We start from the raw sequence: 18388 nt of genomic DNA, 5'->3' as shown, positions 1-18388 counted from the left end.
CATCACCCTCCACGAGAGAGAAATCACAGCAGGAACACACAGAAACCTCCCCAGGGGCTCCCCGGCAGCTCTAACACTGAAAGCGTCCATCATAGCAAGGCTGCTCTGGGGGTTTCTGCTAGAGATGGGAGGACCGGAGCTGACTGAGCTGCAAACCGGCACTGAAGTCTGTGTGGAACCAGTGACCAGCTGAGGATGGGCCTCAGGTCTGGGGGAGGAACTGAAGCTTGGTTGAAGAGGAGAGCTTAAACCTTCGTCCCCCGACCAAGTGCACTGATGGCGACTGAACCCACACAGGTACCGCACCAGCCTTGCTGGGAATGAAGCCCGGGAGCTGCTGCCATGGCTCTGGGATATCGGAGCAGCTCCTCCTCTGCAGGGCAAGTCCAGAATCCAAGGTCTCCAGGCCCTCCAAGTCACCACCTGTGTGGAAAACAGGGCCCTTGTGAGGCGCTGGCTGCCTCAGTGGCCTTTGAAGTAATAAACTCATTTACTGAGATACCAGGAGATAGAGGCCAACAACCACGCCATTCCCAGCAGGAAAGACCCGGCAGCGCCAGGTGCCCTGTGCCAGAGGTCTCCAGCACCCAGCTCCGGGCACAAACCCACCCTGTGGCATCGAAACCCTCTCCTGGCAGGGGAAGAGCAGCTTCCAAAGCCCCTTGCATCCATCAGCTCTCCCACACAGCCACACTGGCTCCTAAACAGGGCATCTAATGGGGAAAAGCATTGACAAGGGGAAAGCTGCAGCTGAGACAAGGACAAGGAGCTGCTCTACGGATTACTCACCCCAAATCAACCCGAGAGACACAAGCCTTGACCAGCCCTCCCTGCAAGCCCTGCGTACCCACAGCAGCCTTCCTGCTGCTTTAGGAGCCACGTGGCTTCCCCATCAAGCAAGCTTCCAGGAATGTGGCACTGCAGCCGGCAGCGAGTGCCATTAGGTCTTCTCGGGAAGGAGGAAATGAGTTTAGCTCCCGATATAGAGCACAACAGGGCTGAGCCTCATCGCCACGTCCAGGTGGGAGGTTACGGCCACAGGAGCCCGAAAATCAGTGTATCCCTGGAGCTGCTGCATGGGCTGGAGCATCAATGGGAGGTTCCCAGTTTAGGGAAAAGAAAAGCCTGAGTGAGGTCATGTCCAAGCCAGGAACACGTGCATGGATGCAGACGTAAGAGCTACAAGGGAATAGCCCCAGGACGGAGCAGCGCCTCGTGCCCAGGCTCAGCTGGTTGGAGCAAGGTCTTCTCCTTCATTGCTCAGACCAAGCCTTTGCTTTCTTGCCTCCCACCTCTCCCCCAGGCTGAGGTCCAGCGCCTGCCCCTCTCCCCAGCTCCAGCATTCCCAGCCTTGCCTTTCTGCAGAGCAGAGCAGTGATTTCTCAGCAGATCCCTATCACCTGATCAAAGGACAAGCAGAAAACAGCAGCCAGAGGTTGAGAGAGGCCAAAGCACCAGGGGAGGGGGAACGGAGCAAGGCAAAACCCAGGAGTGAGACAAACCAAAGAGGACGCCCCCAGGTCAGCTCTGCCAGCCCAGGGTATCGGGTACCTGCAGCCCAGGGGCATGGGGCAGGGAGGAGCTGGCTCCTGGGTCTCTGCTCCTCTTGCCCACCCGGACGAGCACCCAGCTATGCTCGGAGCCAGCACAGCCCCAGTGCGTGATGCCAGGGCAGAGCCGTGCCCTGCCCAAGACAGGCAGCTCCTTCCCCAGAGCCTGCTCCAGGAAGTGCTGGTGAGCAGGGTTAAACCGTTCCCCTCTATCAAGGGATCTGCTCCCTCCTTCCCAACCATGAGCCGCAGCCATATCCCATTCCCCACATCATCCCCCCACTCAGCCCGCCCCGAAGCAGAGGACACTGATGCCTGTGTGCAGAAAGAGCAATGCCACATCCTGTGCTTGGCTGCAGTGCCTGCAGAGGAGCCCACCACGCGCTATCCCTGCCCTACCAGCGGCGCAGCATCGCTCCAGTGAGAGCTGAACGCATCACCCATGGATTCAGGCACCGTCCGTGCATTGCCTCAGATCCCACCTCATCCTTTTTCCCTGCCAAGCTGTGCAGCAGAGATCCCACACCCAGGGCCATTTTGTCCCTTGAAATCCGCTCATCCGTGGCAGGTAAAACAAACAGGAGGGACCTGTTCTTTGCAGTGCAGGAGCCTGGGTGCGTGCAGTTCTCCACTGCAGACACAGCATCGCCCACCCTCCTGTGGCGAGTTTGTATGTGGGAGCCCAACAGGGACTGTGGGAGGCCACACAGAGCATAGAGAAACAGGTTCCTCCTGGGACCAGCACTGACCGCACCGCAGCATCACTCAATGTCTGAGCACGAAGCTGGGATGCCCAGGAAACAACAGCCTCTGCATGAGCGTGCCAGGAGGAGACGGCCTGAACCTCAGCTATGGGGCACAGCCTGGTACAGGAACTGCCTGCACCCAGGTGCCAAGGCAACAGGGAACAGGGAAGCAAGGCGCCAGGGTTGCTGGGTTGAGAAGGGCTCTGCTCCTTAAAGGAGCAGTCTCCAAACCAGGATGGAGCAGCCTGGATGAGGACTTGGGGTGCTGGGTGCAGGAAGCTCCCCACGACCCAGAACCCCCCAGTGCAGGGCTGCACCCCCAGAGCGGGAGCAGCAGCTCCGGGAGGGGATCCTGCCCCTCTGCTGCGGGAAGGGGAGACCTGAGAGCAGCTCCAGAGCCTAAAGGGGCTGCAGGGAACCTGGAGAGGGGCTTGGGACAAGGGATGCAGGGACAAGGCAAGGGGAATGGCTTGAACCTGGCAGTGTTCAAGGCCAGGTTGGACACAGGGGCTCGGAGCCCCCTGCTCCAGTGGAAGGGGTCCCTGGAGCTGGATTGGAGCTGGAGGAGCTTTCAGGTCCTTTCCACCCAAACCAGGCTGGTTTCAGGATTCAAGCTCAGGACCAGGAAGGGATCAGCATCACCTCCATATTCAGCATAAGCCAAGCCACGGAAATAAACCCTCTTTAAGAGCAGCACCAAACTAAAACATCGGGAATATGTGGATTGAAAAGTCCTTCTGAGCCCCCATTCCCAGGGCATCTCACCCAGTCTCTGCACGTGGCAGCCGGTGCTCCCCATCCCTTTGGGGCACAAAGGTGAGGAACCCAGCTCTGACCAAGGCCACTGCTTGCTCTGCAGAACTAAGCAGGTCTAAATATAAACCTGGCTTGTATCTTATCTGCTTCCTGGTCCCATTTATGGGGCTCTGAGGGCTTATTTAGAAGGAACCCTCCATGTCAGCACTATCCACGTCCCTGCTGCAGGGGACTGAAGCTCAAGACCCATCACCTCACCCCTGGCTCCAGCTGAGGCTTCTTGCCCAAGTGGAGTGGGAGCATCAATGGAGCAGGAGGCAATGTGCACCGCAGCCTGGCATTGGGCAACTGGCACAGCACCCACACGCACACCGGGCACCCAGCCTGCAGCCATCGGGGTGCAAGGGCATGGAGCAAAGGAGAGCAGGGGCTTCATGGGCAAATCCTTAGGGAAAGGTGGGCTTTTCCAAGAGACGGGCACCAAGAACACCCTTTCCAACCCATCTCTCCTCATCCAGCGCTTCCACCAAATCCCACCTGGGAACTGGGAATAGAAGCCAGGAACCCCTCACCAGCATCCCACTGACTGGAGCTACCGCAGCTCAGAGGTCACAGGCCTCGGGCAGCCGGGGTGGGTGCTCCCGGCAATGAGGAAACTGCTTTCAGATCAGCAGATAAAGGTTCCAGGTATCGGTTTCCAGCACTTTTGCACCCAATTTCCATTTGTCAGCAGCAAAGCTTCGCTTCCACGTGTGAGGCTCCCACCGATACCGCTGCGAAGCCCGCAGATAAGGATGCTGTGACTCAGCAAACACTGAAGCAGAGGTGGAGGCAGCGAGAGGCATCAGTGGAAACCCTGCCACATCGGTCTCGACTGCACGAGGGGACCCATTCCCCAGCCAGCTCCTGCTTGGAAGCTCCATTTAAAGCCTTTAAGAGCCTCCGACTTTCCTTATCTCCTGGACTTTTGCTCTCCTCATCACTTGTGCTCCTCACACCCTGCTTTAATGGCCCTTCCCTTTCCCATCCCCAGGGACACAGCCAGTCCCTATGGGCTGCCAGCCCAGCACCGGGCCACAGCTCTTGCTCACAACCAGGTACCTTCAACTGGAAGCATCTACAACCATCAGCTGGTCCAGCCCTGCTTCACCCACATCTTCAGTTGTCCTCCTGCACCATGGGTACAGCATCAGAGCCAAAGTCCCCTACAAAGAGCCCCAACCAGAGGGATTCTTTCCCCAACCAGAGGGATTCTTTCCCCAACAACCCTGCATTAACTCAACAGGAAGTTGTAGCTCTATAGACTTATTTTAAGCAGCAGTTTCATTTGCATCACTCTCCTTTTGGGGTTATAATTGAACCCCCGCCTTGACAAAGCTGTTCCGCATTGACACCACTGCCTCTCACCCCATGCAGGGGTGCGCACCCCATGTTCACCATCACAATGAGGAGGGGAATTTGGGTTTCCTGAAGCACTTTCATCCGAGGGGGAAGGGGACCAGCCCCAGAAACCACTTTCACCTCTGCTGCTCCCCCACCTCCCTGCCCGGTGACACACCATGAGTGTGAGCCCCAGTTGTGCAAGCCCCACAGCAGAGCTCCCAATCCCTCCCCTGCGCCTCTTACCCAAGAGACGTACCCAGGAGCTCACCCAAAGGGGGGGAGCCGCCCCCTTGTAGTTAGGGTTAGGAAAGAGCCTGCAACGAGCTGGGATCCGGATGGATCCCGCCTTCCCAGCACCGCTGGCTGCGAGGATGCAGACGCTTCCCCACCCAGGGATGCTGTACCCAGGTCTGGGGGAGGTCGTTGCTGCAGGCAGGAGCTGCCCGGCACCAGACGCATCCCCACCGACGTGATAACGTCACCCAGATGCCATCTGCATTTATTCACTTGCCACCTGCGTCAGAGTCAAATATTCACATCCCTTACATCAAATATTCACATTCAAACCCCCCCGCCCGCGGGATGCTTCCCAACGGGACACCCAGCCATGGTACCTCCTTCCACAGGGTTAGGATTGCATCCCTGACATGGGCATCGGGGGGGTCCCTCAGAGCACTGCCCAGTGCCCACAGAACAGCCCCATGCACGTCCGGGTGCCCTGACCCGTGGCTGTAATCACCCTGAGGAAGTTGATGCCGGAGCCATCAGATCTTACCCTGCACCCAGATGCTTGTCCCCTTCCTCTTGCAGCTGATGGGGACCCGCACCAGAGGAGGATGCGCTGCTCATTGGCACCTTCGTCACCCTCACAGACCCAGCACAGAGACACAACTGCCTCTAAGCAGGATTGATCCCGGCCACTGGATGCTCCACTCTGTGAGCTACAGCAGATTAAAGATTACTCCTAGCCCGGGACAGGGAGGCAGCCTCCGCCGCAGTTATCCATTACACGGGAGCAGCAGGGAGATGATCCAGTTATTTTGTCTTAGGTGCATCGGGATTTCGGAAACAAACACCTTGCGGATGTCTGACCCCAGGCACATTCCTGCCCAATGAAAAGCCCGTTTCTGTGCTTCGTGCCTTTGTTATGCCAAATCCCATTGCGAGATCTCACACCCGATCTGATTGCAGACAGGCAGGTATCAGGCAGACATCTCCCCGTGCCTCCTGCACCTGACCAGCCTTCCTCCTCCTCCTCCTCCGGGTCTATGATGCTGTCCAAGCCATGCAAAGCCAGGGGCTCCCAGAGCCGCTCCACCTCAGCCTGGTGCTGGGTTTTATCCCATTGCTCCCAGTTAAACACTTCCACAGAGCCCATCGGCAGCCAACAGCTCCCAGCCCCATCTCCTAGGGTTTGGTTTTAACTGCCTGCTCTGGAGGCAGCAGAAGGGGTTTTCCTCAGCTCAGTAATCCCAGTCCCTCCCTGCTCCACTCGGGAGCTCTGCTCCAAGGCAGCCTCAGGGGCGAGACCCAGAGGAAGGGGCCACAGAGCAGAGCAGGACCCAAGCTGGTGTCCGGCACCCTTTAGGAAGGGACACCGGAGGTGCTGGGGCTCCTTTAAGCGAGCGCTGGAGGAAGGTGAGTCACTGCCCGGCATGGGAGGAGGGCTCAGAACCCAGAGCTTCTCAGGAAACCCAGCTTCGGAGGAAGCCTCCAATGCTGAAGCCTCCAGCCCCGGCCTGAAAGAGGGGGATAAAGAGGCAGGAGCAGCTCACCCAGGGAGCAGGCACCTCGGTGCGCCCCACACCACCCATCCCCACCCGCCCCGGCTCCCTTTGGGTGCTGTGAGCGGTGCAGGGGGGTAAAGCAAGGAGCACGGAGCCCTCCTCATGTAGGACCTGCAGGAAGAGCCCTGGTACCTTCGTTGCCTTTGCGTTGGGACTCGCAGCCACTTCCGACACCGGGATCGCTCCCAAACGGAGGAGAAGCCACTGGGAAGCACAGAGCAGGGCAATTACTGCCGGGCCCCCCCACACACTTCCAAAAGTACTCGGTTGGGAGATTAATGATCAGCTTTAAAGTGCCCCTTAAACTTAACCAGGAACTTCCTTGCACCAGAAACCAGTCCGCGGGCAAGAAACAGGCTGGAAACCCCAACAGCACCCAGGTACCCCCCCAGCTTCAGAGCCCCCCACAAAGGGTGCGAGGAGCTCAGACAGGGACACACAGAGATGGAAGACGGAGCAGGGGACAGGGGTGGTCTCCGGTGATGGGGGATGGAGCTAAAGAGGGGGGGGGTCAACCCAACGTGGGGTATGTGACTGCTCCCCCAGCTCCAGGCTGAACCCCATTCTGGGCTCGCAAAGGGAGGGTCAGACCTGAGACCGGGCAGCACTAGGGGGACGCTGGCACCTCAAAAGCAGGAGCCACCCCACAACTCAGAGGGTGAGGGGGACAGGAATGAACCCAACCCATAGGGAACCCCAGCTTTTAGAGGGGAAGCCATTAACAGCCATAAGACCCTCTCATCTGACGGGAGACACTGAGTGCTACAGGATCTCACATAGGACCCCCAATCTGGGGGGACCTACAGAGCACTGAGGTGCCCTAGAACATATAGAACCCCCAAACCAGGATGGGGAACACAGAGAGCCCCGTGGCCAGGCGGGACCCAAAACCAGGGAGCACTCAGAGCACCGGAGGGACCCCGAACATCCCCACAGGACCCCCAAACCTCAGCGGATCTCAGCGGACCCCCACAGGTCCCCGGAGCAGCACGGAGAAGGCAGCGGGCACCCGCAGTGACCCAAACCCGTGTCCTCTCGAACAGAGGCACCGAGCGGCTCCCCACGGCTACAACCGCCCCCCAACCACCCCCAGGGACCACCGGAGCCGCTGTCGCCCGCGGAGTGTCCCAGGTGGGTGCCGTCCATGAGCAGCATCGCCCCCGTGGGTGCTCCCAGCCCGGACCCGGTACCCGCGCATCCGGTACCTACGCTCCTGGCGCCGCCGCTCCCCACCGCGCCGCCCGCGGCCGCCTTTTGACGGGAACCGGCGGAGCTCCGCGCCCCGCCCCTACCCGAGGACACGCCCCCTCCGGGCCACGCCTCCTCTCCGCCCCCGCCAATGCCAGCGCGGCACCGCCTCGGCTCCGCCCACCAACACCATATAAGGCTCGCACGGGGCTAAACCACGCCCATTGGGGGCGTGGCGAGGGCTGGCGGGAGAGCGCACGTGTGTGCCCGCGCCGCGGGGCGCTGCCCCGGCTCTCCCCGGCTTTAGGGACCCCAACGGCGGCAGCGACCCCGCTGCAGAGCCCGGTCCCCGCCTCCCGCCCAGCTCCTGCCCCTGCTGCCGCGCTCCCGCGGCTTGTGGGGACCCCGCGCTCTGCCAGCGGCTGCGGGGAGCTGCGGGCGGCTCTTGGGGTGCCGCTGCCTGGTACTGCTGGGGGCACAGCCCCTACAGAAAGCCCGCCGCTCAGGGAGCTCCCCCACTGCCTCCCGGCCTGGAGTCCGCCCCTTACGGGGCCAGGGCAAGCACCACCAGCACAAGAGTGGCCCCCCCCCAGCACTCCTGGGCAACCTTCTCCCTGCAGCATCGGCCCCGAGCACCTTTGGGTGTCCCCACGGCGCTGCTCTGGTGTCTCCCGGCAGCCCAGGCATTGCACAGCTCCATCCCCGGAGCTGTTCAGAGGCTGCTTCCCTTCCGCATTTCCAAGTAACAAACCACCCTTTGGCTCGCCACATCCATCACCTCGCAGACAAACCCCAGGCTCGTCTCCGTCCTCTCCCGTTGTCAGGTGAGCTGCCTCCGCACACGCCAAAACCTCCATCTGATTACAGCCCGGAGACAGCTCCTGTGTTTTCCCAATGCTTAGATCAGATTAAGGGCAGAGGGAGAGCTGATTCATCTATCCCCTGCCTCCAGACTAGAGACAGCAGCATCCGCAAGGGCCCCAGTGCAGCTCCAAGGGTGCATGACCACGGGTGGGCAGGTTCCTGATAGAGTCCTGGCTCTCTGTAGCCTCTGGACTGCTCTGGTTGACCCCTCAATGGGATGTGCTTCACATCCCAAGCAAGAACTGACCTTGCAGGCCCGTGGACCTGGAACCCACAGGGCTCTCCCATGGGATCTGGTGGAATCTGGGACAGTGGAACCAGGTCACAAATACCGACCTTGACCACCCAAAGTCCCGTTACGGGTGGCGTGAGTCAACCTTGAGTCCGGGGGTTTGGGCTGAGCCGGTTCTGCCGGTGCTGCAACCCCAACCCAAAGCTGCTCCATCCATTGCCCGGGCACGTTACACTCCCAGTATGAAAAACTCAATGTGTTTGGCAGATATTTCCCTTTCCACCCCCAAAACTGCATCTGGGGGGTGGCCGCCAATGGAACAGCGAGAAGTGCTGTGAGTCCCTGTGTGATGCTCTGGGGTTTATCGAGTGCTCCCTAAACCCAAAGTCCCCTGAGCAAATGAGCCCCCAACGCAGCCGAGGGCAATCACCACCCCTGAGCTGCACGCACCAGGTTCAACAGTGCTCATCTGCGTGGGGAAGGCGCTTCGCTAACGGGCTTCAAATTGCCTTAATGAGGCCAATGAGAGAAAACGACGTCTGGGAAGAAATGGGAGCTCATCAAAGGCAATTCCCTGGCGCAGAAAGCTTTTGGGAGGGTGGCAGTGGGCTGTGGATGGGGCCGTGGGGGGCTTTGCACGGGAGGGGCTGCACAGAACCCCTCCCACCACTGCTGAGCATCACTGCAGCATCAAACACATCCCCAGCCTCACACAGCGGCTGCCCCATTGACCTCACCGTGTCTGGACCAGTGCAACGAGCTCCTGAACCCCATCAGAACTGCTCTGCTGCCAAACACACCCTGCCCCATAGCCACAGCTGGGTTTGTGCCCCGAGCGATGGGGAAGCACAAGCACCGGATGGAGCAGCCTTAAGGGGAAGGATTTGGGGTGCTGGGTGCAAGAAGCTCCCCATGAGCTGGCTTCAGGGAGCGCTTGAGCCCAGAACCCCCCACCCTGTGTTGGGCTGCACCCCCCAGAGCAGGAGCAGCAGCTCCGGGAGGGGATCCTTCCCCTCTGCTGCGGGAAGGGGAGACCTGAGAGCAGCTCCAGAGCCTAAAGGGGCTGCAGGGAACCTGGAGAGGGGCTTGGGACGAGGGAGGCAGGGATGGGATGAGGAGTTTGAGCTTCTGACTGGCAGAAGAGTCAGATGGGATATTGGGGAGTTCTTTCCCATGAGGGTGGTGGGATGCTGGAATGGAGAAGCTGTGGCTGCCCCATCCCTGGCAGTGTTCAAGGCCAGGGGCTCGGAGCACCCTGCTCCAGTGGAAGGGGTCCCTGGAGCTGGATTGGAGCTGGAGAAGCTTTCAGGTCCCTTCAACACAAAGCATTCCACGGTTCTCTGCCAGCTGGGGTGGATGAGGCAGCTCCCGAACTTGAGCTCCATCTGGAAGCATCCGTCCACATTCCCGGATCCATGCAGGAAGGGAACAGCACAAACACAACTGGGCTGGAAGCCCCTTTGCAGCCACCGGCTTCAGCAGCGCAGCTCCCCCATCCCGCTCCCCCGGGAGCAGCCGTTCCCCATCCCGCTCCCCCGGCACGGATCCGGCTCTCCCGGCCCTGACTCAGGCGCTTGCTCCACATCCTCATGAGCGAAGGTTTCTGGAGAAGCGGTTGCAAAACCCGCCCGCGGCTCCGGCCCCCCCCCCCCCCCATTCCCAACCCTTCCGCGGCCTGGGGTGGGGAGAACGGGCTTAAAACGGGAAGGAAAGGGATGGATCCCAGGACACAGCAAAAGGAGCCGGGGGGAGGCTGCTGCTGGGTTTGTCTTTGGGGGGGCAGTGCCCAGTGCCGGGTACAACAACCCCATGGGATGCTCCAAGCTTGGGGAAGAGCGGCTGGAAACTGCCCATGGAAAAGGACCAGGATTGATGGAGCTGAGCAGGAGCAGCTTGTGCCCAAGTAGTCAGGAAGCCCCCAGCATCCTGGCCTGGCTCAGCACCAGTGTGGCAGCAGGGCAGGGATTGTGCCCTGGAGGTATCTAAAAGATGGGTAGATGTGGCACTTGGGGACATGGGCTGGTGGTGGCCTTGGCAGTGCTGGGAATGGTTGGAATTGATGATGTTAAAGCTCTTTTCCACCCTGGTTGATTCCATGGCTCTATGGTTCTATGATTCCCCTGCTTTGGGGATTCTCTGTTGTCTAATATAGGGTTGAGCTCACCCCACAGCCCACCCCTGTGGGCTCAGTGTGGGTTTCCCCCTCCCCATCTCCCCTCAGCATCCATGCAGTGCCCATCCTGATGGCTCAGTCCTGCTCCCAGCCCCTTCCTTGGCTCTTTAACCTCCATCCCAGGTGGAGCAGGAGATTCCCAGCCCACAATGAGATGGGAAAGGCGAGCAGGAAGCCTCCATTCCTTGGCATTTTGCTGCTGGGAAGGAGGAGAATAAATGATCCATGAGACAGAAGAAACGATCCATGAAGTTTCCATTGGCGCCGCACTGGAAAGCAGCTCCAGGGAATATCCCGTTCATTTTGATGCTTTGGTCACTTGGAGGGGCAGGAATTCCGTTTCCTGCCAGCTCTCCTTCTTAATGCAAAGGGAAAACACCCCCAGCGATTGTACAGGAGCGAGTTATGGAATTAACATTGTTCCAAGCAGACTGGTTTTGCTTCCTTCGGTCCCGGAGCTGATGGGATGGGGGTGATGGGAAAAAAGGGGTTTGGGAGGATTTGGGCTTTTCCCATCAGTTTTCCACATCCTTGGCTGTTTCTGGGGTGGAAATTGGAGGGATTTTGGCTTCTCCCATCATTTTTCCCATCCCTGGCTATTTCTGGGGTGGAAATTGGGGGGATTTGGGCTTTTCCCATCATTTTTCCCATCCCTGGCTGTTTCCGGGGTGGAAATTGGGGGGATTTGGGCTTTTCCCATCACTATTTTCCATCCTGGGATGCAGAGCCAGGGGTTGGGAGCTGAGACCCCCCAAGTGACCCCCCCCAGCAGCACAGTGTCTGGTGAGGCTGTGGCAAAGGACAGCTTCACACGTGTGTGCACGGCATCACATACATGCACACGGCATCACATATGTGTGCACAGCATCACATACGTGTGCACAGCATCACATAGGTGTGAATGACATCACATACGTGTGCACAGCATCACATGCATGTGCACATAGACTCATGCCATGGCCTCATGTTGCTGTACACAAGCACATGCAGCCTGGCTGTGCTCGCACGAGCACCCATGACCATGACCCCCATGTCCATGACACCCATCCATGACACCCAGCCTTGCACCAGCACACACTGGTGTGGGAGAGCTCCACACTGGGACAGAGACCCCCACACTGGTGTCTGAAGGCTCCGCACTGGGACGGGGGGGCTCATACGGGTGTCTGAAAGCTTTATACTGGGACCAGGGGGCTCACACTGGTATCTACAGAGCTGTCTGTACCAGTGTCTATACCGGTGTCCATACCAGTGTTTATACTGGTATCCATAGTGGTGCCTATACCAGTATCCACACCGCTGTCTGTATCAGTGCCTATACCACTGTCTATACCGGTGCCTAGGCCAGTGCCTATAGAGCTGTCTATAACGGTGCCTATAGCGATGCCTATACCGCTGTCTATAATGGTGCCTATACCAGTGGCTATACAGCTGTCCATACCGGTGCCTACAGCGCTGCCTATACCGGTCCTCCTCTCCCACCGCGCACGCGCACTTTCCCCACACGCCGCCCCGCGCCGCGCACGCGCGGAGGAGGGCGGGGAGAGCCAAGCAGTGCGCATACGCACGGGGACACGGCCACCTCCTCCGACACCCGTCCCCGCCCACAGTCGAGGAGACGCCCCCGAGTGGCTGCGGCGCATGCGCGGCACAAACCACGCCCCCAAAGGGGTGCGGTGACGGTTACCGCCCCGCTGTCGTGGTGCGCGTGCGCAATGGGAGACGAGGCACGCCCGGGTGCGGCCTTCCGTCACGGGAGGCGGTGACGTAGCAGAGCCCCGCCCATTTGCCCCTGAGGGTGGGGCCGCCCCGCTGTGACGACACCCTGATTGGGCGGGGCGCCAGAGTGGGGCGTGGTCTAAACAAACCACGCCCCTCCCTCCGCCCTGCCCTGCGTGCTGCGGGAAATGGGCGTGGCTAATGCTTGGCTCCGCCCACCGCAGCATGAGGCGTTGTCATAGCGACCGCGCCTGCGCAGGGAAAGGGAAGTGGTTGTGTTGGGTAGTGAGGGGTCGGGGTGGGCCGGGTGAGGGGCGTGAGGTTGGGGTGTCCATGGCGGGGTTTTGGGGGGACCATTCCTTCACTGGGGGGTTCGGGCTATGAGGGGTGGCTTTAGGGGTGTCCGTATGGGGGGTTTGGGTGTCAGGGCCTTATGGGGGGTTTGAGGGGGGCATTCCTTCATGGGGGGGTTTCAGGCTTTGAGGGGTGGTTTTGGGGGTGTCCCCTGCTTGGGGGTGTCCTATCGGGGTGACCCTCATGGGGAGCTGGGGGACAGGTCCCTGTGGGGGTAGCATTTCTCTTTGAAGGAGGCTTAAGGGGCTGTGGGGCTCTGTTAGGGGCTGTATGTGAGGGAGGAGGGTGTTGGGGGCAATGTATCTCATTGTGGGGCTGGGGGGGTCCAAGAGGGCCCGGCTCTGTTCTGAGGGGTGTGAGCCTGTGAGGAGGGGTTTGGGTGTCTCTTTAGGGGGTCACTGGCAATGAGCCTCCCTCAAGGCCTCCCTTTGTGGGGTGCTGTGGAGCTCAGGCCACTGTGGTGGGTGCCTCTATGGGGGTGTCTTTCTAAGGGGTGTTGGGGTAGGGGGGGTTGTTCTCTATAGCTCAGGGTTTCCTTGTTGGCCAGAAGCAGGTTGAAAGCCATTGAATAACCAGGGCTGCTCCTGCTGCCCCTGTCGCAGGTTTCCTGCAGTGGCTGCGATGGGCTCTGTGCTTTCCTTCCCTGCTGCCAGCAGCACCTCGAGGCAGAGGAAGAAGGCTGAGGAGGAGGAGGAGGAGGAGGACTTGCTCGATAGCCGGGACCGTGAGGAGGACATTGCCAAGTTCCCCTATGTTGAGTTCACGGGTCAGGACAGCATCACCTGCCCCACGTGCCAGGGCACCGGCTGCATCCCCACACGTGAGGGGCTGAAATGCAAACAGAAAACATTCCCTATGGATGTGTGCATACAGGGAATCGTTCACATGTTCCTTTTGCCTTCCAGAGCAGGTAAATGAGCTGGTGGCTCTGATACCCTACAGCGACCAGCGGCTCCGTCCCCAGAGAACGTAAGTGTGCAGTAAAGAGTCACGGCATCTTTGCAAGGAGCAGACAGGGCTCTTTTGTGGGTCAGTGCTTCACCTGCTCTGCAGCCTCTCCTTCAGCCAGTGGCTTGTTTTCATCTAAGCCAACAGATACAGTTTAAAGGGTAACTTGAAATGCTTCCTGTTAAATCCCGCTGTGGGGTGGATGTGGAAACAATGATCTTATTCACACGCTTCGTCCTGCGCCTTTTACAGGAGCTTGTAGAAAGAAGCTGCCTCGCCAGCAGCAAAAACAGGAGAATGAAAACGCTGTGGGGGTAAAACTGAATCTTTGGTTACTCATTACCAAAAACTACCCTGGTTTGAGCAAAAACCCCAGAGCAGCGCTTGTGGGGCTCCCCCAGGGAAGAGCGGATCTGTGGTGGTTGCTGCTTGGGTTGGGTTTCGGATGCAAAGGCTCTTGTGGTGTTGAGGGAATGGAGCTGACCCCTTCCCTGCTTCTTCCAGGAAGCTCTATGTCCTGCTGTCCGTGCTGCTCTGCCTCCTCATCTCGGGGCTGGTGGTTTTCTTCCTATTCCCACACTCCATCGTGGTGGATGACAATGGGATCAAAGTGGTTCAGGTCTGGTTCGACAAGAAGAACTCTGTCGTCCTTCTCGCCATCACGGTAAGGTGCTTGTGTGTGTTTCTTCCCAAGGGAAGAAATTCCCTGCTGAGCTGCCAGGAGGCTCCCTGCTACCCTGTGTCCCCTTTTCCCTTCCACCCAGGCCACCTTACGCATCAGGAACTCCAACTTCTACTCGGTGACGGTGACCAGCCTCACTACTCAGGTGCAGTACATGAACACCGTGGTGGGGACCCAGCAGGTCACCAACGTCTCCAGCATCCAGCCACTGAGTGACAAACTGGTATTCACCTTTCATTGCTTCATTGGGTGATGCTTCTATTGCCTAAAACCTGTAGGTAACATGAGGGTAGTCTGTCTAAACCTTAAAGCTTTGCCTGGCAAAGTAGTCTGATGGTCAGAGTAGCTTTATGCACCCCAGATAAAGGCAACAGCAAGTAGCAAAGACTCCAGAAAGGGTGGATTTAGGCATGTGAATGTGTTTTTCTTTCCTCTTTTACAGGTGAATTTCACTGTGAAGGCGGAGCTGGGTGGTCCCTTCTCCTATGTGTAGTAAGGATTTACTACTCTTTGTATAGAGCTGGGGAGGAGGGCAGGTTTAAGGTGCTTTCATTAGAATTAGCTCTGGAAATGACTTGCTTTGTGCTAATTTCCTGGAAGGTGACTGTTGGCTAGAAATGACTTGAAGGCCTTTGTGGGATGCTGCAACAGGGTTTGTCTTGGCCCAGGTCTTGAGCTGAGTTGGCACCAAAGGGAGAATCCCAGAAGATACTGAGAAACACAAGTGTCTCCACAGCCCTGCTTAGCCCACACTGACCTGATTCTGTGGTTTGGTCTCTTCCAGTTTCTCTTGCACGTTTCCCAAGGCGAAGGTGCACAACATCCTGATCTTCATGAGGTAGGTGGTTCTCTGCTCAGCTCCTGACTCAAAAGGGAATTGCTGCTGCAGCACATCTAGGGGACACAAAGAAAATCCCTCTTGGCAGGCCCCCAGCCTGGTTCAGTGTCAGCTTTTAGTCCAGGCCACTTGACACAGTTGGGTGAAATGTGAGATAGAAAGGAGAAGGCACCAGCTCAGTTCACACTGAGCGTTCACATGAGGATGTTGTGCTCCAGAACCTATGCTTGCCAGCCTGTCCTCTGCAGCGAGAGACCTTGAGGAACAGAAACTGAGAGGAGCTGCAGCTTTCAAGGGGGAAGAGGAGCTGCGATGGGTGTTCAGTATCCGGCTCTGGGGCAGCAGCACCAGAGGGATGTGGAGCTGTTGGAGCAAGGCCAGAGGAGGCCATGGAGATCCTGTGAGGGCTGGAGCAGCTCTGCTCTGGAGCCAGGCTGAGAGAGCTGGGCTGGGGCAGCCTGGAGAAGAGAAGGCTCCTGAAGGGGAGACCTTAGAGCAGCTCCAGTGCCTAAAGGGGCTGCAGGAAACCTGGAGAGGGGCTTTAGACAGGGGCCTGTAGGGACAGGCCAAGGGACACCTTCCAGTAGGACAACCTGATCTAGTGGAAGGTGTCCCTGCCTGTGGCAGGGAGTTGGGACTGGAGGAGCTTTAAGGTCCCTCCCAACCCTTTGGGGTTCTATGGGTGTGAACCTGCTGGAGCTGTTACTCAGGCAGAGGTGTTGCTCTCCCCCCCAGGACGTGGGTGAAGCTCTCGTACATCGGGCACGTGTCGCAGAGCACTCTGGAGCGGTACCGCTACGTCGACTGCAGCACCAACTTCACAGCCAGCCAGGACCTGCTCCCGCTCTCCCTCTCCGCCTGAGGACCAGCTGATGTGGCCTGGGGTGGATGCTGGTGCAGATGGATTTCTAGAAGGGATCAGGAACTTTCCAATGGAAGCAGTGGGATCACGTGTGACTTTGGTGGGAGATGTCTGGAAGCTCTGTGTCCCTTTCATGCTCTTCCATGTGCGGCTGGGCTGCACTTCTGGCCTGGCCATGAAACTCTCTTGGGGTGTTTTCCCAGCTCCAGGGTCCTGCCTTTCTCTTTGCTTCTGGAGAACTGGTTTTTGGTAGGGAAATTGGACTTCCAGGCATTGGGGGCTGAAGATCCCAAAGATTTAGAGTTGATTTTCACAGCTCTCAAAGCTTTGCACTGTGTCAGGTCCCTCAGGGTGAACTCATCAGTTCTGTGCAATTAATTTCTCCTGCTTTTCTTCAGCAGCAGTGTGTCCCTGGCTTGATCCAAAGCAAACCTTGGTAACAAAGGGATAGTTCCCATAAGGAACGTGCAGATAAAGCTTCCACCTCCCTAACTTGTGCTAGGAGGAGGCAAAGGCACCTTTGGAACACTTTCTGCGTGTTTGCCACCTCCAGCAAACTCAGCCCCAAACCACCCGAATAAAGGTGCCTCAGGAAGTGTGGGGCTGGGGAAGGCTCCGTGTGAATTCCACCTTCCTCCTCCTCCTCTGGGCCTTCCTCTCCCCACACTGGGCAGCCACAGGGTCTCAGGGGTCTCACATCTTGGTGTCACTTGGTGCTCATGCCTGACACAGTCAGGTCTGGGTTTAAACCGGTTTCGAGGGGGATTTGACGTTCCAAAGGGTTCACTCCAGGGGCTGTTCCCGAGGGATGGCGTCAGCTGTGTTCTTAAAGCAAATAAACCCCCAAGCTCAGCCCAAGCGGTGCTGGTTGCAGCTTGGAGCCTTTCATCCCTTTGTAGTTCCTCTGGAATTCGATGCCTGCCTGCACCTACCGTGTCCTTCAGATGGGAGGTGGTGTGAGCCTGTGTGAGGACACAGAGCCTGGGTGGAGCTGAGGGCAGTGCTCAATGAAGGATGCTTTATTTAGTGGGAATGTGAAAGAAAACCACACGGTGCCTGTTTTAGGAAGTGGCAGTTCTGCCTCCTGAGGTTTATAGAAGGGGATTCTCTCATTAAAGCGGAGCTGGACGTTACAAAGAGCTGTCTGTGGCTGTGCAGTGTCCTTTGTTGGAGGAAAAGCTCTGCCTTTCTCCTGTGGAAACCAAACCTTGTCCTAGAGTTAGTGACTGCAGTCATCATCTGCCTGGAATTCCCTGTTCTCTTGGGAATGACTGGGGGGAATGAGGGCAAAGAAACTCATCAGGGAGCAGTGCAGCCCCTCCATCCCTTCCCATTGCAGCTGGGACCAGTATCCCGGGCTGCACCCCCAGAGCGTGAGCAGCAGCTCAGGGAGGGGATCCCCCCTTTCCAACCCAAACCAGGCCGGGGTTCCATGACCTCAGGCACTTGTCCCTGGTGATCTCCATCACGAGCTGCTCACACGGCTCCAGAACCCCTCAGTTTCTGATGAGCTGAACTTTTCTGCTTTAAGGAAGAGGAAATCACAACCTTTCCTTTTTACCCATCTCATTGCTCAGCTTCCTCCTCCTCTGTCCCCTGGTGCTGCTCAGCCTGAACTGGTGTCTCCTTGTGGGGTGATGCCACCTCCTGCTCCCCAGCATTGCCTTTCCACCACTATCATCACCTTGAGCTGCAGCCCCAGCGTTAACCCCCATTGTCCTGTTGGCGTGGGGTTGCTTTGAGCTGGGTGACGTTCCAGGGCGCTCAGGACCCCGAAACCTGCTGCTTGGCTCCACAGGAGCGTGGCTTTGCCCTGGTTCAGCATGCGAGGCTCTGAGCCAGGGCACTGCGCACTGGGGCTGCCCTGGGGTCATGGGCCAAAGCACTTGGCCTTTGAGAGGCTGTTTTGGGTTTGAAAATCCTGCTTAATCCTCCAATCTCCTGTAATGAACTCCTGCTGCCAACGTTCCGAGCTCCCCCCCTCCTGGCCTGCCTCAGGTGCTGCTCCGGTGCCAACTGAGAGGGTTTCAAACCAGCCCCAAAGTGGAGCTTTGGATGAACCCTTAGACGTGGTCGCTCCTCTTAGTGAAAAGCCTCAGCCCCGAAGTGCCAGGGTTTTAACCAAAGGCAGTGTAATGGAACCCGAAGTGTCCCATGTGTGATGCTCCGTTGTTCCTGACTCCTGAGGGGGCACTGGGCTGCTTTGCTTTGAGGCAGCAAACCCAAAGTGAATCCTGAACCCTCTCATTGCCAAGCTGAAGAGCTTGCATCTGGGACTCTTCCTGACACCATAAAAGTGCTGCTGG

The 18388-nt window shown here is 58.3% G+C and overlaps 2 protein-coding genes across 2 annotated transcripts in view; one reads left to right on the top strand and one right to left on the bottom strand.

The window, feature by feature from the left end:
- The window catches only part of VDR (vitamin D receptor), a gene marked incomplete at both ends in the record, with an annotated part of 30118 nt that extends 22085 nt beyond the window's left edge, over nt 1–8033 (bottom strand). Inside the window, 5 exons of the mRNA XM_080635423.1 lie at nt 307–423; nt 4840–4949; nt 6034–6174; nt 6355–6426; nt 7432–8033. Of these exons, the coding sequence (XP_080491549.1) occupies nt 307–423; nt 4840–4949; nt 6034–6174; nt 6355–6426; nt 7432–8033 (1042 nt within the window). The remainder of the gene's footprint in view (nt 1–306; nt 424–4839; nt 4950–6033; nt 6175–6354; nt 6427–7431) is intronic.
- A 5340-nt stretch (nt 8034–13373) lies between these two features.
- Nucleotides 13374–16082, top strand: TMEM106C (transmembrane protein 106C; the record flags this gene model as incomplete). The annotated part of the gene is made up of 7 exons (XM_080635422.1): nt 13374–13572; nt 13658–13721; nt 14205–14364; nt 14465–14605; nt 14825–14874; nt 15167–15220; nt 15956–16082. The coding sequence occupies 7 exons, from the start codon at nt 13374–13376 to the stop codon at nt 16080–16082; spliced, it is 795 nt and encodes a 264-aa protein (XP_080491548.1).
- Nucleotides 16083–18388: the final 2306 nt, after the last annotated feature.

Source organism: Psittacula echo, assembly GCF_963264785.1.
Source record: "Psittacula echo genome assembly, chromosome: 27".
Classification (NCBI taxonomy): domain Eukaryota; kingdom Metazoa; phylum Chordata; class Aves; order Psittaciformes; family Psittacidae; genus Psittacula; species Psittacula echo.
This window is presented reverse-complemented; position numbering and strand designations above follow the sequence as displayed.